The sequence below is a fragment of the Trypanosoma cruzi genome, genomic scaffold (genome assembly GCF_000209065.1).
Source record: "Trypanosoma cruzi strain CL Brener 1047053517057 genomic scaffold, whole genome shotgun sequence".
Lineage (NCBI taxonomy): Eukaryota > Euglenozoa > Kinetoplastea > Trypanosomatida > Trypanosomatidae > Trypanosoma > Trypanosoma cruzi.
In genome coordinates, this window is record NW_001849518.1 from 188,515 (window position 1) to 203,780 (window position 15,266).

The following is a 15,266-nucleotide window of genomic DNA, read 5'->3' on the forward strand; positions in this document are numbered from 1 at the left end:
ACTCAATCATACACGGGCTTCTGCCCATTCACAAAGACATCATGAAGGATTGGCGCCTTCTCACGAAAGTCCGCGGCATCCGCATCGTAAAGGGGCTCAAAGTCGCGATCCAACCAAAACTCATAGGCGCCTTTACGATTCTTCTTCACGGGCTGGTACAACGGCTCAAACTCCTTCCATGGCTTCACACCATAGAGAATAACGTGATCAAAGTGTCCTAAGGCACGCTTCTCTTCCCACTTCTCCAGCCACGACTCCTGCATCATTCGCTCTAGGTACCAGCGCATTTTCTTGCACATAGAGTGTTCCTCGCCCCAGTTGCCGATGCAGTGAAGCCATTGGTAGTAGGCAAGAATTCCATTTTTCTGCTTGTTGGCTGTATAGCTGAACCGTGGGTCACTGAAGTCGGAAAAGTGAGGAACGGCGGGCATTTCCTCCCGTTGAATCTTGTACTTTTTATGATCAGCGAAGGGCATTTTTGACTGCTGCAATTCTTTCCAATGCACACAAGCACTTGCACAGACATGTAAACAAACAAACAAACAAAAAATGGAAGAAACAAGAAGAGATAATTCAATCGAAAAGGACAAATCAAAAAAAAAAAAAAAAATTTAAAAATGAAATGCTCCATTTGGATAAATGGTTTTTTTCCAGGTGCATTTTATGCGTAAAGGATATACACGTAAAAATGAATAAATAAACCAGAGGAAAACAAAAATCAGTGGCTCTCACAACGACGAAGCTTGGCGTTTCCATTGATAAGGCGCACGTCCAGTTCGTGCGCCTTGCGTACTATAGCCTTGCGCGACTTGGCCCCCACAGTGTGGGAGATGACGCCAGCGTATTTGCGGTTCTGCATGAGTAGCATGTAGAGATCCTGCACGTTGTGAATGGGGAAGTTCTTGAATCCCGACGGGGTGATGTACTTCGTCTTGCGGTCGCTACCGTAACCCTTGTTAGGCATCGCCTTCTGTCCCTTGTAGCGGCGGCGGACCGGTGAATCCTCACCCCGGGGCTTGCGCCAGCTGCTGCTGAGCTGCGGGAAGAGCTCGCACTTGTGGCGCGTGAACCTCTTCGTGCGCTTCTTCACGATCCTCTTCTGAACGAACGGCTTCACCATCCTGAGTCCCTCTGCTGGACCGAGTTGCCACGTCCGTTCAACAAGAAATAAAACAGCAGCGTAAGAGAGCAAAAAAAAAAAAAAAAAGAATTGCAGGGCACTCGTACACACAAGACAAGAAACAGCGCTACACTACAAATAAAAAAATAAATGCGTGCTGACATAAAGACATACTGTCCATAAATCCTTTTTTTTTTTTTTTTTGCGGGGCATTTTTAAATATTTTAGGTAAAGTCCCATACACAGAAAAAAAAAAAAAAAAAAAACCGGCGGCAGCGGCAGCAGCAAGCAGAAACATTTGGTCAATGAATTTAAAGGTGGCAATATCTCCTTTTCGACAGCAATGGGTGAAAGTGGCTGCACGTCTGTCATCGTCAGAAAACTCGCCTTTTTTCACGGTTAAACCCAAAACAGCAGGCAAACACCTCTTTCGTTCAGAATATCTTCTACACTCCAATCTTTTTCTCGCCAAGACATCAACAACACGACGCGGCACCTATTCAAAAAAGGAAACGACTATCCCAACACAGCAGCTGCAGGCCTTACGCTGGCCCACTTCCTCAACAGCAGCCTCAAAACAGCAAAAACGACATTCCATGCGTGGAGAACTCAGGGAGTTGGGTGCGAAGGAAACAAGGAAAGAAGCCAAAGCCTCAAACCCCACAAGTGATGTAAGTGGATGATAGCGCAATCATCATTAAGGGGGGTTCGCAACGATTGTTAGCGCGTGAATATCACCTGACAAAAGCTCCTCCTTGAAAAGATCATTGACCATTCTATGTCGCTTGAGAAGCGGCATGCCCTCAAAAATGTGAGACACGATGGCCACACTGTACTTGCGGTCTTCTTCACTTATCGCCGTCACTTCACACGAAGTGGGCTCCAAATTCGAGCGAATCCGCGCCTCAATTTCAGCTACAACAACCATCTTTTTTTCTTTTTTTTTTTTTCTTCTTACTTCGTTCTCTCGCTCCTTTTTTCTTTTTCCCTTAATCAACCCGCATTTTTACCCACGCAATCAAAAAATAAAACAAACAAATAAATAATATCAAAACAACGATTGCATTGCAAGTACGCAACTCCACCTCTCCACTCTTTAAATGGGAGCTGCCGCCAAAATCAGCGCATTAAAATGATCAACGCCAATCCACGCCGTCAAATCTAAAGAAACCCCTGTCGTTAAAAAGCAACAAAAAAAAAAAAAAAGGAAAAGAGGCAGAAACTACATATTTTGGTAAAGCATCTTTCCCACTCTCTGAAGGCGACGACGACATTTACACCACTCTCGCCGCCGTGTGGCAACGTCTGCAGGCCAGACGAGACGGCTTAACGCGCATTCCAACAATAAGTCAGTGGACACACGCGTATTTGCAAAGGTATCACTTTTCTTTTTGTGTACTCTCAAAACTGGTGGCTCAGGAGAGGCGAATACCAATTCAGATGTGTCCGCAGGAACACAAGCCGGTTTATTATTATTGTCCGCACAGGGAACCTCATCCTCTTGAAAAAAACCTGGTTTTATGTTGTTGCGTTCTGTATCCGCTGGTGAATCTATTAACTGGCGCAACTGCTCTGCAGCGGCCAGCAAGTTTGAACATGAGGACACTGATTTTACCGCAACTGACATGAAACTCGGATCGGATGGACTGGAACTAACAGATTCTGGCGACACCACAGAAGTCTCGGAATCGCATGAGAGGTCTGCAATACCCTGTAAACTTTTACTCCGAACTAAAGAGGATGGCGGACTTCTTCTTTCATCCCCAGCACTGCTAATTATTTCCAATGATTTCATTTTTTCTCTAGACAATGCCCGAAATTGTTGCTGCTGCCGCTGCTGCCTTTTCCTTCGCTTTTTCTCTTCCTCCAAAAGTTCCTTTTGCCGCATTCGCTCCTCCTCTTTTACGGCCAATTGCAGTTGCTTTGCCGCAGAAAATAATCGCTCGTGTGCCATCTGCGCATGCGCCTGCAAATTTCTCTGAGAGTTTATCCTCGGTACAAATGTTAATTCTTCGTTCAACGGCGGTGTAGAAGGCGGCGGGGTCGAGTGCCACAACTGCAACCCATTCCGTTTCTCATACTCATCAAGAGCCATGCCAAAGGCTCTCCGAGAAAAGGCCCCCAATAAACCCGCCTGCTGCAGTGCCTCACGTATTTTTTCAGCAACCGCATTCGGTGGGAAGACGCCCTCTCCATGTCGATGAGTAAAAAAAAGGTACCAGTCATCCATCCTCCGCCGTCTGGCGCGGAGGCTCAGTTCCTCCGTCACAGGGGAAAGTTGAGGTGCAAAAAGCAAATTTTCCTCCACGGAATGATCACGTCTGCTCTTCTTCAAGGGTTTGGAAAGACGCCTCACGACATCTTCACTGCTCACATAAAGGGGCATTTGGGAGTGACCCACACCCGTCTCCTCCCGCAGCTTCCGCAGCGCCAACTGACGTTTTTCCTCATACATGTACAGACGATCAATATGGATCTTAATATCACCAGCGGTTCGTTTAACTGAAGAAATCTGCTGCTTCACACCCTCTTCGTCCTCTGCCATTCGACACCGACGTCGAGCCGCATCCAGATGTAATCTTTCTTCCACAGGAATCACGGGTGCGCTGTTGCCTCTAACCCGACGGACTATACGTTCAGAGCCCTTGGAAATTTTGGGAGCAGACTGACACTGCCCCTCAGACTCAGACCTCCATGCTTCAAGAAGAAGACGTTGACGAAGTCGAGTGTCACGCTCGTAACACCCAGGAACACTCCCAGAGCGGGGTATTGCCTTGGCACGGTTCGTGATTTTTGGTTGAAAGGAATACGCTTTAAACTCATTTTCCCGTGCCGCACGAATACTCTCCAACTTTTCTTCTAATTGCTTTCTTGTTTTAACCCCTCTATAATACAGTTCTACCAGGCAATCTTTGCGCCGCTGGTGAGAAGGCTGAGAACGATGCGAAAAGTTCCCAACAGGAATGCCTTCCGCCATCAGTAGGGATTTTCTGCTTTCTAATGCCTGTTGCCTTCCATCATGATTAATAAATGTGCTCTCCGGTGGAATAACAAGAGAAGTCTGCAACTCATGCCTAGAAGGTGTTTTCTCTGCGTCATCACCAGAACCTAAACAAGAGGTGTTGCTTTGATCGCCAACTGGAAGTCTTCGCTTTTCCCCTTCCGTGTTCTCCGTGTCATCCAAATGCACATCGTCTGCTCGTTTAGGAGAAACCCGAAGACTCGTAAATGAATCTGATGAGGACGGAATGACAAAGTCCTTCACGGAAGCATGCAGCAATCCATGACTGAGGGAAATTCCCAGCCTCTTCAGACAAGGTTCACTGCTTCCTTCAATATCCACACGGCGGGAACCACTTCCTTCTGAGTCTGTCTCGACGGCAAAAAAATTTTTTATTTCCCTCGTTGGCATTCTACCCACCGCATCACTCGACCCAATGTTATGGTTGTTTCTAGCGTTGGATAATGACAATAAATTGGACTTCAAGGACTCAATCTCTTGATGCATTATCTAAAGCACTATTCCTTGCGCACCCACAGGCAACAAAACCTTTTCTAAAGAAGAGCTGCACAAATTACAAAAAAAAAATTTTTTTTGAAGGCATAAAATTCCGCATTTTTGGCTTCCCCATTCTCTTCTTCTTCACACCTACACAAACTGTGAGGCACTACACATTAATAACCATCTTTGATGCTTTCTCCCCACCACCACCACCACCCCTATTGTTATTTTTTTTAGGTTTCTCCGTTACACAGTCACTCCTCTGGAACAAATTCCACTGCTGTTAGCACAGGCAACTCATTCAAAGCTGCTGAATTGCAGCCTACCGTATCCGCTAGGATTTTGGGTGTCAAAAGAGGTGGGCCATTGGGCTGAATGGCATCCTCCGACTGTGACTTCGGCACGCCGTCCGCGGCCCCGGTGAAACTCGCATCCAATTCTTTTCGTTTGTTTGCCTCGGAATTTGCCTTGTCAACTTCTTCCTGAAGAAGTTTGATTCTTGATTCCAAATTATCATTCGTTCTGGATAAGGCGTTAATTTGCCCCCGCAATTTACCGAGAGAAACTGAAATCTCTGCTTTGCTCCTCTTTTCCTTCTCCAGCGCTTCTTGGGTTTCCTTCAATTCCGACTGCAACTTTTGAATTTCCCGTTCAGTGCTCTCAGCAGCGTTTGCTGCCGTGGCGGTGGGCAGCGGTGTGGGCGTTGCAGGCATTGGGGGTGCCATGGTGTGCAAAGACGTTACCGGGCGCTCTGCTCCCCTATCAGGAGAGACACTTCCTTCGTGCCTCTTGCCTCGCCGCTGGGATTCCATTCGCGATCCCTTTTTGGTCCTCTCATCCTTGCGCCGAATTTCATACGGTGAGTATATTTGAAACGCCTTGAAGGCAGCAAAGCCACTGATCAACGCAGCGCCCACGCCAATAATAACATCCCTCCAGTCGGTTTCCTTGGCCCCTTGAGGCGTCTGTGGAAACGGCGGTGGTTGCTGCGTGTAAAGCGGCCCAGCGTGAGGCATAAAGGGGTGCTGTCGCAAAACATAAGTTGCATCACTCCCCACGTGTCCTGGCGCCAAATTGTTGTTGACAACCCCCGACCCAAGCTGCCCAAAAGACGGTTTATTCATTATTTTTTTAATCTCATCCAGTGGGATTGTTTGTCCTGCCTTCTCAAATGCCTCGCAAACCTCCTCCGTTGTAAGGCCCTTCGACTTTAAAAATTGTATTTTATTTGCTGCCGGTGTGATTTTCACACGCGAGTCGTGAAGAAACTGCACGGCGCTTGAAACGCGTTTGCGCTTCTCTGATTCCTCGGGACTGTTGCGCTGGCGAGCATCGCCATCACCTGTGACACCTACTGTTGTGGCTGTGTTCATGATGAACGACTTAGAAAGTTTCCTTCCCTGTTAATTACGCAGAAAACAAAAGTTTGAGCAGCAGAAAAAGTCCATTTAAACAACTATGAATATCTCCAAATGCGCAGCATAAATATTCTCAGTAACACAGGACACACGTAAGATCAAAAAAAAAAAAAAAAAAAAAAATCTCAACAACAACAACAACAACAAAAAAAACAAAAAAAAAAACACATCTCATTTCCTACAAGGTACCGTGCAGTAAAGTAAAATAAATTAAAAGAAAAAAAAAAAGGAGGGGAAAAAAAAGACAGAACCATAAAACGCATCCGATGCCGTTACTCTTCCGTCAGTCGATCAATTATTCTTTGTATTTTTGTCTGATCATATACTTCCAGCTTGCCTGTAGAGGCAGGAACAATGGCAATCTCAATGTTGCTTTTGGTCAGTTCTTCTTCCATCACCTGCTTCAGGATTCGCACTGCAAGCGTTTCTGCCTCCTCAACAGTCATGTTGCGGTGATAACTTTCATTAAACACGGTCTGAGCAGCTTCGGCACCAGCACCAATCGCTTGAGCGTCGTAACGTGTGTAGGTGCCGCTAGGGTCTGTTTGCCAGAGCTGTGGACCGTTTTCATCGACACCGGCAATAAGAAGAGAAACGCCAAATGGTCTGGACATCAGCTTCTTGCGTCCCCCACTTTCACCGAATCGAACAGATAAATCGCAGGTGGCCAATGCACACGACTCAACGCGCATTGGCTCATCATAGGTGAAACGGTGATTCTGCGCCTCCACACGAGCATGCTCGACGAGAATCCGTGCATCCGCCACCATGCCACTCAATACGGTTCCCATGTGATAATCGATCTCTAAAATCTTATTCATGCTGGAAGGGTCCACCAGCACGGAAGGAACCCGCTTTTCAGCGGCAATTACAACCGCATCGGGGGTTTGGATTCCAAGACTTGTGCTTCCCAGCTTAATCGCCTCAATCGCGTACTCAATCTGGAAAATTCGTCCCTCGGGGCTGAAGGTGTTTACACCTCTGTCATACTCAGTTTTGGAAGAAAACATTGGCGATCTTGCTGAAAATAATAAGTAAAGAAAAGAAAAAAAATAAATAAATAACAGGAGAAAAGAGTGCGGAAGCGTAAAAAGATGAACCCAAGAAGTGCTGCAAAATTCTATCCCCTTGTGTAAAACTCCAACACGTTCCCATCTTCCCCTCTGGCCCTTGTGTTTGCCTTTTTCCGTGAAACAAACAACAGATGAGACAAGAACAAAAATCAGGAAAAAGTAAATAAATTTATTTGCCCCCCACCCACCTACTTGAGTTCACGAAGACGACGAACCGTCGAGCGGACAGTGCTGTTGTTCGGTGTGCTCAACGTGTATGCACCACCCGCCATCGTCTTGCTGCAGCCGTCGCAGCGCCAAATGCCTACAGCCTTACGGCGGAAGGCAAATTTACCGCAGAAAGAACAAAAGTGCCTCGCGTGCTGCGACACCTCGAGCTTCTTGGCACGCTTACGGGGGTTGGCACCATAGCGGGCGCCATAGCGTCCCATGACACCCATCTTAACGGTACGCTTTGCCATGATGGCTTCAAAAGGGCTAAAGAGCAAAAATCACACGTGAAGATGGAGAACAAAATATATATATATATATATATATCGAAGTGACAATGAAAGAAAAAAAAAAAAAAAAAAAAAAAAAAAGGGATATTCATTGAACAGATAAAGTAACAAGCAGGTGACGTAACCATTTATATTCGTTTATCTACAAATAAAAACCATAAAGAGAAAAAAAGTCCTACGCTTTATAACAACAACTATTCAAGCTACATTGTTGGTAAAACTGATCTAATCAGTCTACTAGTCACCCATAGGGCGTTCGGGTAAACAAAAAAAGAGAGATAAATGCCCCCTATCGTATTCATGTCGTCATGACGGATTTTGAGCATCACAATAAAGTAGTATAAAACAGCCCATGCAAAAAAAGTGCCCAAAAATAAAAAAGGGGGCTTCTGACACTTTACATGAAGAAAAAAAAGTTGCACGGCGACTCCGGAACCAACAAGAAGACCCGTTGCGGGCTGGAGAATTATAAGAAGACACAACATGACTGCGTTTATCGTCAACCACGACAATTCCCACGCACACACACTCCATGCAATCGTCAAAAAAATGCTACACACAAAAGATCCCCAAACGCCAAAAAACTTGTTTGCACCTGAAGCAAGAACAGGCGCCAAAAAAATCAACACAACACGCGGAGAGAGAGAAAGCCCCTCTAACTCATAAATGGAATATCCCACCGAAAGCAGTGATGCCACAAGTAAAATAATTCCAAATTGTGCAATGTCATACTCTACGTACTCGGTAACGCTTAGAGGCACCCATACGGAGGTAGAGTGATGAAATCTTTCATCCAGATAACTCAAGGTTCCAATAAGTTGTTCATGCATCGCGGCAATATGATGTGCAACTGAGACTTCATATAAACCATCCGATTTCTCCGTTCCAATGGCCAACATACTGATACCATTTGACCTGAAAAAATACCATGGTTGAGGGTTTTGAGGAGCAATTACAGCTGTTTGTAGCGCAGCCAAATAATGTTCATACTTTGAGCGTGTCACCGAATATGGAATGTGCGGATTTTGGCAAAGAATATCCACATTCAAGTTCCATTCGCGGGCCATTGCGACTGCTACATTAAAGAGATCCTGATTGGGTTGCATTCCATTCTTACCATACACACTGAAACACAAATTGCGTGTCTTTAAAGAAGAGACATTGATAAACAGCGCTGCACGGACAAAGGAGTTAGGGATGGGCCAATGCAATGTACTCCCATTGACAAAGTAAAAGTGTGTCTCACACGCCATATTATTTTTCTTTTGAAGAGATCGAATTAGAAAGTTTGCCAGTATAATCGATGAGTTCTCCACAGTGTTGACGTAAACAGCAATACTTTCCGAGCCCACAGAACGATGGCCGTGGACAATGCGATGGTACTGGTGTATTGTGGCATCGTGATGAGATGCGTCCGAGCTCGTAATCAACACAGGAATTCCATCAACATTGACAGCACTTTCATCAATAAAGTTCTTTCTCGGCTTTACAGCTGGAATTGCAACAATCAGAAGTACCCCTGCCAGAAGCAGAAAAGGAGCAATATTGGAAGCGTGCTTCTTCACCACAGACGCAACACGCTCCCGAAACATCCAAAAAAAGAGCTTGGAAAGGTAAAAAAGGAGGTCAAGAACAACGAAAAATAAAAAGCAAAAGGCAATCGACATTGAAAAAATAAAAGGAACAATTCCATAAATTAATCACAATGGCTAAAAAAGCAACAATAATAATAATAACAATTATAATTAACATCAAAATGATACTAAAAAACAGAAAAATAGCACCATCGGTATTCATCAATTTTTTTTTTTAATTATTGTTGTTCCTCTAAAAATTCCTACAATTATTGGCACTTTTTCAAGCCCTATTGGCATTGGCCGTAATTCACCTTGTTGGCCGTATTGTTCATGAGAAGCGCAATAATGAGTCCGTACAAACCCAACGCCTCGGCAAAAATCAGCATGAGAATCATGGCCACAAATATCTTTTCCTGTTTGCCGTACGCACGAACTGCCGCATCACCAGCGATCCCAATGGATAGGCCCGCAGCTAGTGAAGACAAACCCGCAGCCAGCCCAGCACCAAAGTGAAGATAACCAGAGAACGCAGAGTATGACTGTGTCTCCGTCTTGATATTGTTGTTAATTATCACAGAAACAATAAGACCATATATGCCAAGAATACCTGCCATAACAACAGGCACAATACCGCGCATGATCCGCTCAGAATGAAGGATACCAAGATGGGCCACGCCAACACCAGACTTTGCCGTGCCATAAGCCGACCCCAGGTTCGCAAAAATCAGCGCAGAGGCACATCCCATCGAACCAAAAAACGCGGCTGATTGGGGATACACATCAGCACACGATATCGTCCCGGCGGCAGCAGATCCAGTGGCAACAATAGCAGCTGCCCCGGCCAAGACCGCAGCGTTCTGTGGCTTCATTATACCCATAAACGTGTAGGAGCCCCTCCAAGAAGAAGAAGAAAAAAGAAAACAACACACACACAAAAACAACAACAACAACAAAAAACGACTATCCCAAGAACAACAAAACACTCGCTAAGGATTGAAAGTCAAGATGAGTTATGGGCAAAATTGACGTGGAGAAAAACAGTAGAGGAAATAATTTCAAGTCACACAAGAAGGAAAAGCAAATCATCAATAAATATTTAACAAGAACAAGAACAAGAACAACAACAAAAAAAAAAAAACAACACACACTCAAACAGACAGATACAAAAGTCATAAAACGAGAGACTCCCCAGCGCCACGCAACGCGCTACCTATCTAAGTCCCTCTTCCACTAATTTCATTTACACCTGATATATATATATCCATTCACTACAATACTAATTAATTTTCGACCCTTCCCAGAATTTGTTGCGCTGAACGCCCTTGGTGGTGCTTCCCTCCAGCGAGCTCATGGCTGAAAGGATTTCAATAAGAGCCGCAGTGATACCGGACTGACGAGTCTTGTTGTACAATGAACTTGTTCGTTGCTTCAAGGTGCTGATGTTTGTCAACTGACCCTCAACTGCCACCAATCGTGCAGCCTGCTCGGAAAGCTCATTTTCCCCAACTGCGTTAAGTATCGCAAGAGAGGCATGAAAATCGTAAAAATCCCGGATAAATTGCTCCTCCTCGTTCTGCAGAGCATTGGCAAAAAGGTAACGACTCTTCTGATTCTCAGTACTAGCGGCGTCGGCAAGGTCTTCCTTCCACTTCTCAAAAGAAGGAATATTATACACAGCATGTTTCTGAACACCTGCAGAGACAAAGCGATGAAAAATGACTTGATAACGGTCCGCTTCCTCAGAAACGTTGAAAGCGTTTTCCAAAATGTATGTCGCGTATGCAAAATGCATTGGTTCCCTCATATCATTTATAATGCCATATTTAAACTCATTAGGATAAAGTTTTGACAGGGAATCAATTCCCCTTTTACCAATAGGCATTAGCACCATCTTATTTGACGCAACAAGATCAATGCAGCGAACCGTATTGCTGTTCAAAGCTCCACAAGAGCCTCGATTCGTAGTAATCGGAATGTAAACAAGAGCGTTTTTCGCGGAAGCTACAGCTTCTTTCTCGGAGGCATGAGGCTTGCTGAAAGCCTTTTCAGTATAACGAAGTGTAAAGTCACGTGTTTTGACTCGGCCTTGAGCAGTTCGATATTTGGCAAGGGTCACCATTTTTATCGTTTTAACAATCGAATAAAAACGATTATATCCCTCAAGTTTTTCCTTGTACAGACGGAGCTTTCCTGACATAGTTCCCCTTTTGCTGTTGTTGGTGGTGTTTTATTCCTTGAGACAATAAATTCAAATCACTACAGGCACACACAATAAATAAATAAATACATAAATATAAATAATAATAAAAAATATAAAACATAAAAGAGGACAATCTGTTTGGAACAACAGAAAAGACCTGCTGTCCCGTCGCACGCACACGTGCAGCAATAAATAAATAAATGTAGTAAAGATTGATAAGAATATATATATATATAGGGGGAGAAAAAAGCGAATCATATTCTTTCCTAAATTTTTTTGCTATTCCTCCTCGAAGTTTTAACACGTAAGAACTTAAAAAATATTTCCTTGGGTATTTTAATTACGATTTTACTCAGAGTCGTCCTCGGCTTTTCGAGGGCGCTTTGTGGATTTTCTTGGGGCCTCACCGTACTGAACACCTTCTGCATTGGTCTTCACCCCACCGTAGTCTACGTAGTACCAATCTGAAGGCGTATTCCCTTGAGGACGACCGTACTTATCCAGAAGACCATCTTTCATCATCAAACGTTTTTTAACGGCAACAGGTCCCAGACCCCATCGTCGTGGGTATGTGTCGCGATCCATTATTACACGCTTGCTTCGGGCAACAATACCATGGTCCACTGATGCCATTTGCGAGGTTGACATCTCAGCGTATGCAAGAGCAATGGCCTCACCTTTGGTTGTTATCAACACAATAATATCGTCTCTTTCAATTCCATTGTCGAAACGCGATAATCCAGGAATCATAAGCTTCGCGCCATAGCATACTGCATTCACAGCAGAATCCTTCACCACTACACGTCTGTAGTTTGTAAGAATATATTCGCAAGGGAGAATGACACGACGCAGATATGTCTCGTCCTTTTCATTTTCATAAAGCCATTGCGCGTCAAGAACATCGTGCATGGTAGAGACGTGATCATCTTCACTTATCACCCCCGTTCGAATACGACGAAGTTCTTCCATATGTCCACCCACCCCAAGAATTAGTCCGAGATGAACGCAAAGAGTTCGAATGTAGGTGCCAGCTTCACAATGTGTTTCAAACACGACCAAATGACGATGCTTATCATACTCTACTAGCTGATTAGAGTATATATTACGAACACGAAGCTGACGCTTCACCGCAGCAATTAAAGGTGGCCTTTGAAAGCAGGGTCCTGTAAGACGTTGAAGGGCCGCAAGAACCTTTTTTTCACTTACCGTGTCATGAAGACGTAAAACGCCGATATACGTTTTTCCAGCATTTTGTTGGGACTTGACCAAACGCGTCGCACGATCAATACAAATAATAAGTGCTCCAGTTACCTTGGGATCCAAGGTTCCTGCATGTCCAGTCTTGTCGCATTTCAAAATGCGCTTGATCCACGACACAACCTCATGTGAACTAGGATTCGATGGTTTATCCAGATTAATCATACCATACTTTAAGTATTCCTTCAAAGGCCTCCGTAGAGGTGACCAACCGCACTCGAGGATTGTAAAATTTGAGGATCGCACATTCATTTGGTCATAATTTTTTAACAAAAGAGGCCACTGTCCCGGGGGCAAAGTGCTTTCGGAATCCTGAGCCTCCAGCGAAATTCGAAAGTCCTCGTTCCGCTGAATCTCACCAATCTTCTTGTTGCTCATGAAAAAATAGGCTTCGTGAAAAGCTTCCCCTTCCGTTTTACTGATTATAAATCAAGTAAGCAAATATATATTTACAAATGAAGAGTAGCAAAATAAATTTAATAGTAAATAAATCTAATTAAAAAATTTAGCAGTCATTTTTTCTTCAGTCCAATAACGTTGGATTTGAAATTCACCAAATAAGCAATGTAGGTAATTTTCTAATTTTTCCTGTCGGCTGTTTCGTTTTGGTCATTTGAGTAAATAAAAAAAAACAAAAACAAAAAAAAAAAAAAAAAAAAAGAAAAAAAAAACGTGAACAAACAAACAAGCATAATAATAATAATAATAATTTTTACAGTTCTAGTAGATCCTCAGCACACTTTTCTGAAGCCAATCGAAATGCCTCACGAATAACTTCAGCACGAAAAAAATCCACACTTCGGCCTAAGTTGTGTGGTTCATAAGGATCCCGCACCATAATCAACTCATAACCTAAAAGTTCCCATCGCTCCTTTTCGCTAAATCCCCTCATATTTTCAAGCCATCGCTCCTTAGAAAGGCATTTACCTTTGGTTCGAATATCAACAACATCCGCATCAAAGTCAAATTGTCTAGAATCACTAAAGAAACAAAAAAAACCTTTTAAATCAGCCAAGACGTCAGACGCATTTACATCAACACAAGGAATATTCTCATAAAACTGTGAACAATTTATACCATATTCTTCAGAGATTCGTGCCGCTACAGCCTCCAGCATTTTATCGACCTTACTTTCATTGATCACAAAACGACTTCGTCCTGTTGCTTGCATGTAAAATATATACATGACAGTCAGCGCATAAGGGGAAATCCACCCTCGTCGAGCATCCAGAATTCTCTGAGAACGACCCCATCTTTTTAAACAGAGCGCCCCAGCCCTAAGACGTGGATCAGACTCCATATATAACCGAATCAATAAAGAATTTCGAAAACCATCTAATGAAAGAGAAAGGTCAAACCTCATACCATCATCCCCCGTATTTTTCATTCTTTTTAATCGAACGATGGGGACTCGTGCCATAAATATCCGCTCATGTTCCAGGCCAGCATAAGGATCCTGATTTTTGATATGCCTGAGAATTGATGATAAAACATATTGATGATGCTCGCGTGATACTTCAAGAAAATTCGAAGACGACAGTTTAAGCTTTTCAAGCTTTGAAAGCTCCTCATGTGATTTTTTTGAAATAAACGCGATGGTATAGTCAGCGTCCCCATCCTGAAATGCGGTGCCGGCCACAAAAGAACCATATATCATAACACAAGGAGACGTGCCGACAGAGGGAATACCAAGGACATTCTCAACCGAGAATCCCTCCAAAAGACCTTGCAACCATTTCCCATTATCGATAAACCGCGTATGATCCATTCGCGTCAATAAGAGTGATCTAAGCCGGGAACTCAAGGCCATCTTTTATAAAGAGAAATAATAATAATAATAATAATAATAATAATAGTAATGACAATAATAATAAGTTTCTTTTTCTTCGTATGTTCTTTTATTTTTTTTTACACGAGAGATGCTCTATAACCCCTAAAGAAAAAATATATGCAAAAAACAAAAAGGCTTACAACCCCAATTTAAATGAAAACTGTCGTTCGGATATTGTATACAAGATATGCCACTTTTACATGGGAAAATAACAACAAAAACAATTACAATGAATCGAAAAACTCTTCTATATTATCACCCACAGTACTGCTAGAAAGCAAAGCATCTTCAGCCATCTTTGCGCGCTTCTTATCTCCTCCAGCAATTAGAGCACCCTCGTTATTTCGTTTTCGCAAACTCCTTGGTAACAATTCAAAGGCTTTCGTTGGGAAGCTGTCCCTACCTGTAGAATCCACACGTGCACGGCCAAAAAGATCGTCATAATCCTCTGAAGAAGAGGTAGAAATACTTAACTTTCGGCATCGTGGGTCTAATTGGGATTCTTTCTGCATATCAGAGGCTACGCGAGCCCTCTGTTCAAGATCACTCACCATTCTTGAAACAAGCCTTTTTCTTTCATTTTGTTGGGGAGTCAGAAAAGAAGCCCTGTTCAGTGATTCCAGTTCAGTCCGTAGTTTCACAACATCCACTCGCTCAAGCTTTTCATTCCACTTGCGTCTCCGTTCCATCTTATTTCGTTCTTCAATTTCCTTTTTTGACAACCTAAAGCCATGGAGACGCTGTTGCTCCATGTTAGGCAAATGTAAATCTAGTTAAAAAGTTCACAC

At 43.5% G+C, this 15,266-nt stretch overlaps 13 protein-coding genes across 13 annotated transcripts, besides 16 other annotated features; all 13 read right to left on the reverse strand.

Annotated features, from left to right (window-relative positions):
* Nucleotides 1-15,266: a sequence feature (heterozygous, Esmeraldo-like haplotype).
* On the reverse strand, nt 3-476 carry Tc00.1047053511145.10 (cytochrome C oxidase subunit VI, putative; the record flags this gene model as incomplete). The annotated part of the gene is made up of 1 exon (XM_803127.1): nt 3-476. One exon carries the CDS (start codon nt 474-476, stop codon nt 3-5), a length of 474 nt encoding a protein of 157 aa, XP_808220.1.
* Nucleotides 529-623: a sequence feature (A-rich).
* Nucleotides 719-1,120, reverse strand: Tc00.1047053511145.20 (60S ribosomal protein L32, putative; the record flags this gene model as incomplete). Its single annotated transcript, XM_803128.1, has 1 exon — nt 719-1,120. One exon carries the CDS (start codon nt 1,118-1,120, stop codon nt 719-721), a length of 402 nt encoding a protein of 133 aa, XP_808221.1.
* Nucleotides 1,367-1,386: a microsatellite.
* Tc00.1047053511145.24 (hypothetical protein, conserved) lies at nt 1,818-2,048 on the reverse strand (the record flags this gene model as incomplete). The annotated part of the gene is made up of 1 exon (XM_803136.1): nt 1,818-2,048. The coding sequence occupies one exon, from the start codon at nt 2,046-2,048 to the stop codon at nt 1,818-1,820; it is 231 nt and encodes a 76-aa protein (XP_808229.1).
* Nucleotides 2,050-2,076: a microsatellite.
* Tc00.1047053511145.30 (hypothetical protein, conserved) lies at nt 2,343-4,628 on the reverse strand (the record flags this gene model as incomplete). The annotated part of the gene is made up of 1 exon (XM_803129.1): nt 2,343-4,628. The coding sequence occupies one exon, from the start codon at nt 4,626-4,628 to the stop codon at nt 2,343-2,345; it is 2,286 nt and encodes a 761-aa protein (XP_808222.1).
* Nucleotides 4,877-5,995, reverse strand: Tc00.1047053511145.40 (peroxin 14, putative; the record flags this gene model as incomplete). Its single annotated transcript, XM_803130.1, has 1 exon — nt 4,877-5,995. One exon carries the CDS (start codon nt 5,993-5,995, stop codon nt 4,877-4,879), a length of 1,119 nt encoding a protein of 372 aa, XP_808223.1.
* Nucleotides 6,141-6,205: a microsatellite.
* On the reverse strand, nt 6,313-7,050 carry Tc00.1047053511145.43 (proteasome alpha 5 subunit, putative; the record flags this gene model as incomplete). The annotated part of the gene is made up of 1 exon (XM_803137.1): nt 6,313-7,050. One exon carries the CDS (start codon nt 7,048-7,050, stop codon nt 6,313-6,315), a length of 738 nt encoding a protein of 245 aa, XP_808230.1.
* Nucleotides 7,064-7,116: a sequence feature (A-rich).
* Tc00.1047053511145.46 (60S ribosomal protein L37a, putative) lies at nt 7,302-7,574 on the reverse strand (the record flags this gene model as incomplete). The annotated part of the gene is made up of 1 exon (XM_803138.1): nt 7,302-7,574. The coding sequence occupies one exon, from the start codon at nt 7,572-7,574 to the stop codon at nt 7,302-7,304; it is 273 nt and encodes a 90-aa protein (XP_808231.1).
* Nucleotides 7,629-7,650: a microsatellite.
* Nucleotides 7,664-7,694: a microsatellite.
* On the reverse strand, nt 7,817-9,280 carry Tc00.1047053511145.49 (GPI transamidase component GAA1, putative; the record flags this gene model as incomplete). Its single annotated transcript, XM_803139.1, has 1 exon — nt 7,817-9,280. The coding sequence occupies one exon, from the start codon at nt 9,278-9,280 to the stop codon at nt 7,817-7,819; it is 1,464 nt and encodes a 487-aa protein (XP_808232.1).
* Nucleotides 9,311-9,382: a microsatellite.
* Nucleotides 9,478-10,068, reverse strand: Tc00.1047053511145.50 (vacuolar ATP synthase, putative; the record flags this gene model as incomplete). The annotated part of the gene is made up of 1 exon (XM_803131.1): nt 9,478-10,068. One exon carries the CDS (start codon nt 10,066-10,068, stop codon nt 9,478-9,480), a length of 591 nt encoding a protein of 196 aa, XP_808224.1.
* Nucleotides 10,088-10,172: a microsatellite.
* Nucleotides 10,289-10,358: a sequence feature (A-rich).
* Tc00.1047053511145.60 (ATP synthase F1 subunit gamma protein, putative) lies at nt 10,467-11,387 on the reverse strand (the record flags this gene model as incomplete). The annotated part of the gene is made up of 1 exon (XM_803132.1): nt 10,467-11,387. The coding sequence occupies one exon, from the start codon at nt 11,385-11,387 to the stop codon at nt 10,467-10,469; it is 921 nt and encodes a 306-aa protein (XP_808225.1).
* Nucleotides 11,461-11,491: a microsatellite.
* Tc00.1047053511145.70 (centromere/microtubule binding protein cbf5, putative) lies at nt 11,739-13,025 on the reverse strand (the record flags this gene model as incomplete). The annotated part of the gene is made up of 1 exon (XM_803133.1): nt 11,739-13,025. One exon carries the CDS (start codon nt 13,023-13,025, stop codon nt 11,739-11,741), a length of 1,287 nt encoding a protein of 428 aa, XP_808226.1.
* Nucleotides 13,115-13,155: a sequence feature (AT_rich).
* Nucleotides 13,267-13,318: a microsatellite.
* Nucleotides 13,338-13,357: a microsatellite.
* On the reverse strand, nt 13,360-14,457 carry Tc00.1047053511145.80 (hypothetical protein, conserved; the record flags this gene model as incomplete). Its single annotated transcript, XM_803134.1, has 1 exon — nt 13,360-14,457. One exon carries the CDS (start codon nt 14,455-14,457, stop codon nt 13,360-13,362), a length of 1,098 nt encoding a protein of 365 aa, XP_808227.1.
* Nucleotides 14,472-14,521: a microsatellite.
* Nucleotides 14,703-15,230, reverse strand: Tc00.1047053511145.89 (hypothetical protein, conserved; the record flags this gene model as incomplete). The annotated part of the gene is made up of 1 exon (XM_803135.1): nt 14,703-15,230. The coding sequence occupies one exon, from the start codon at nt 15,228-15,230 to the stop codon at nt 14,703-14,705; it is 528 nt and encodes a 175-aa protein (XP_808228.1).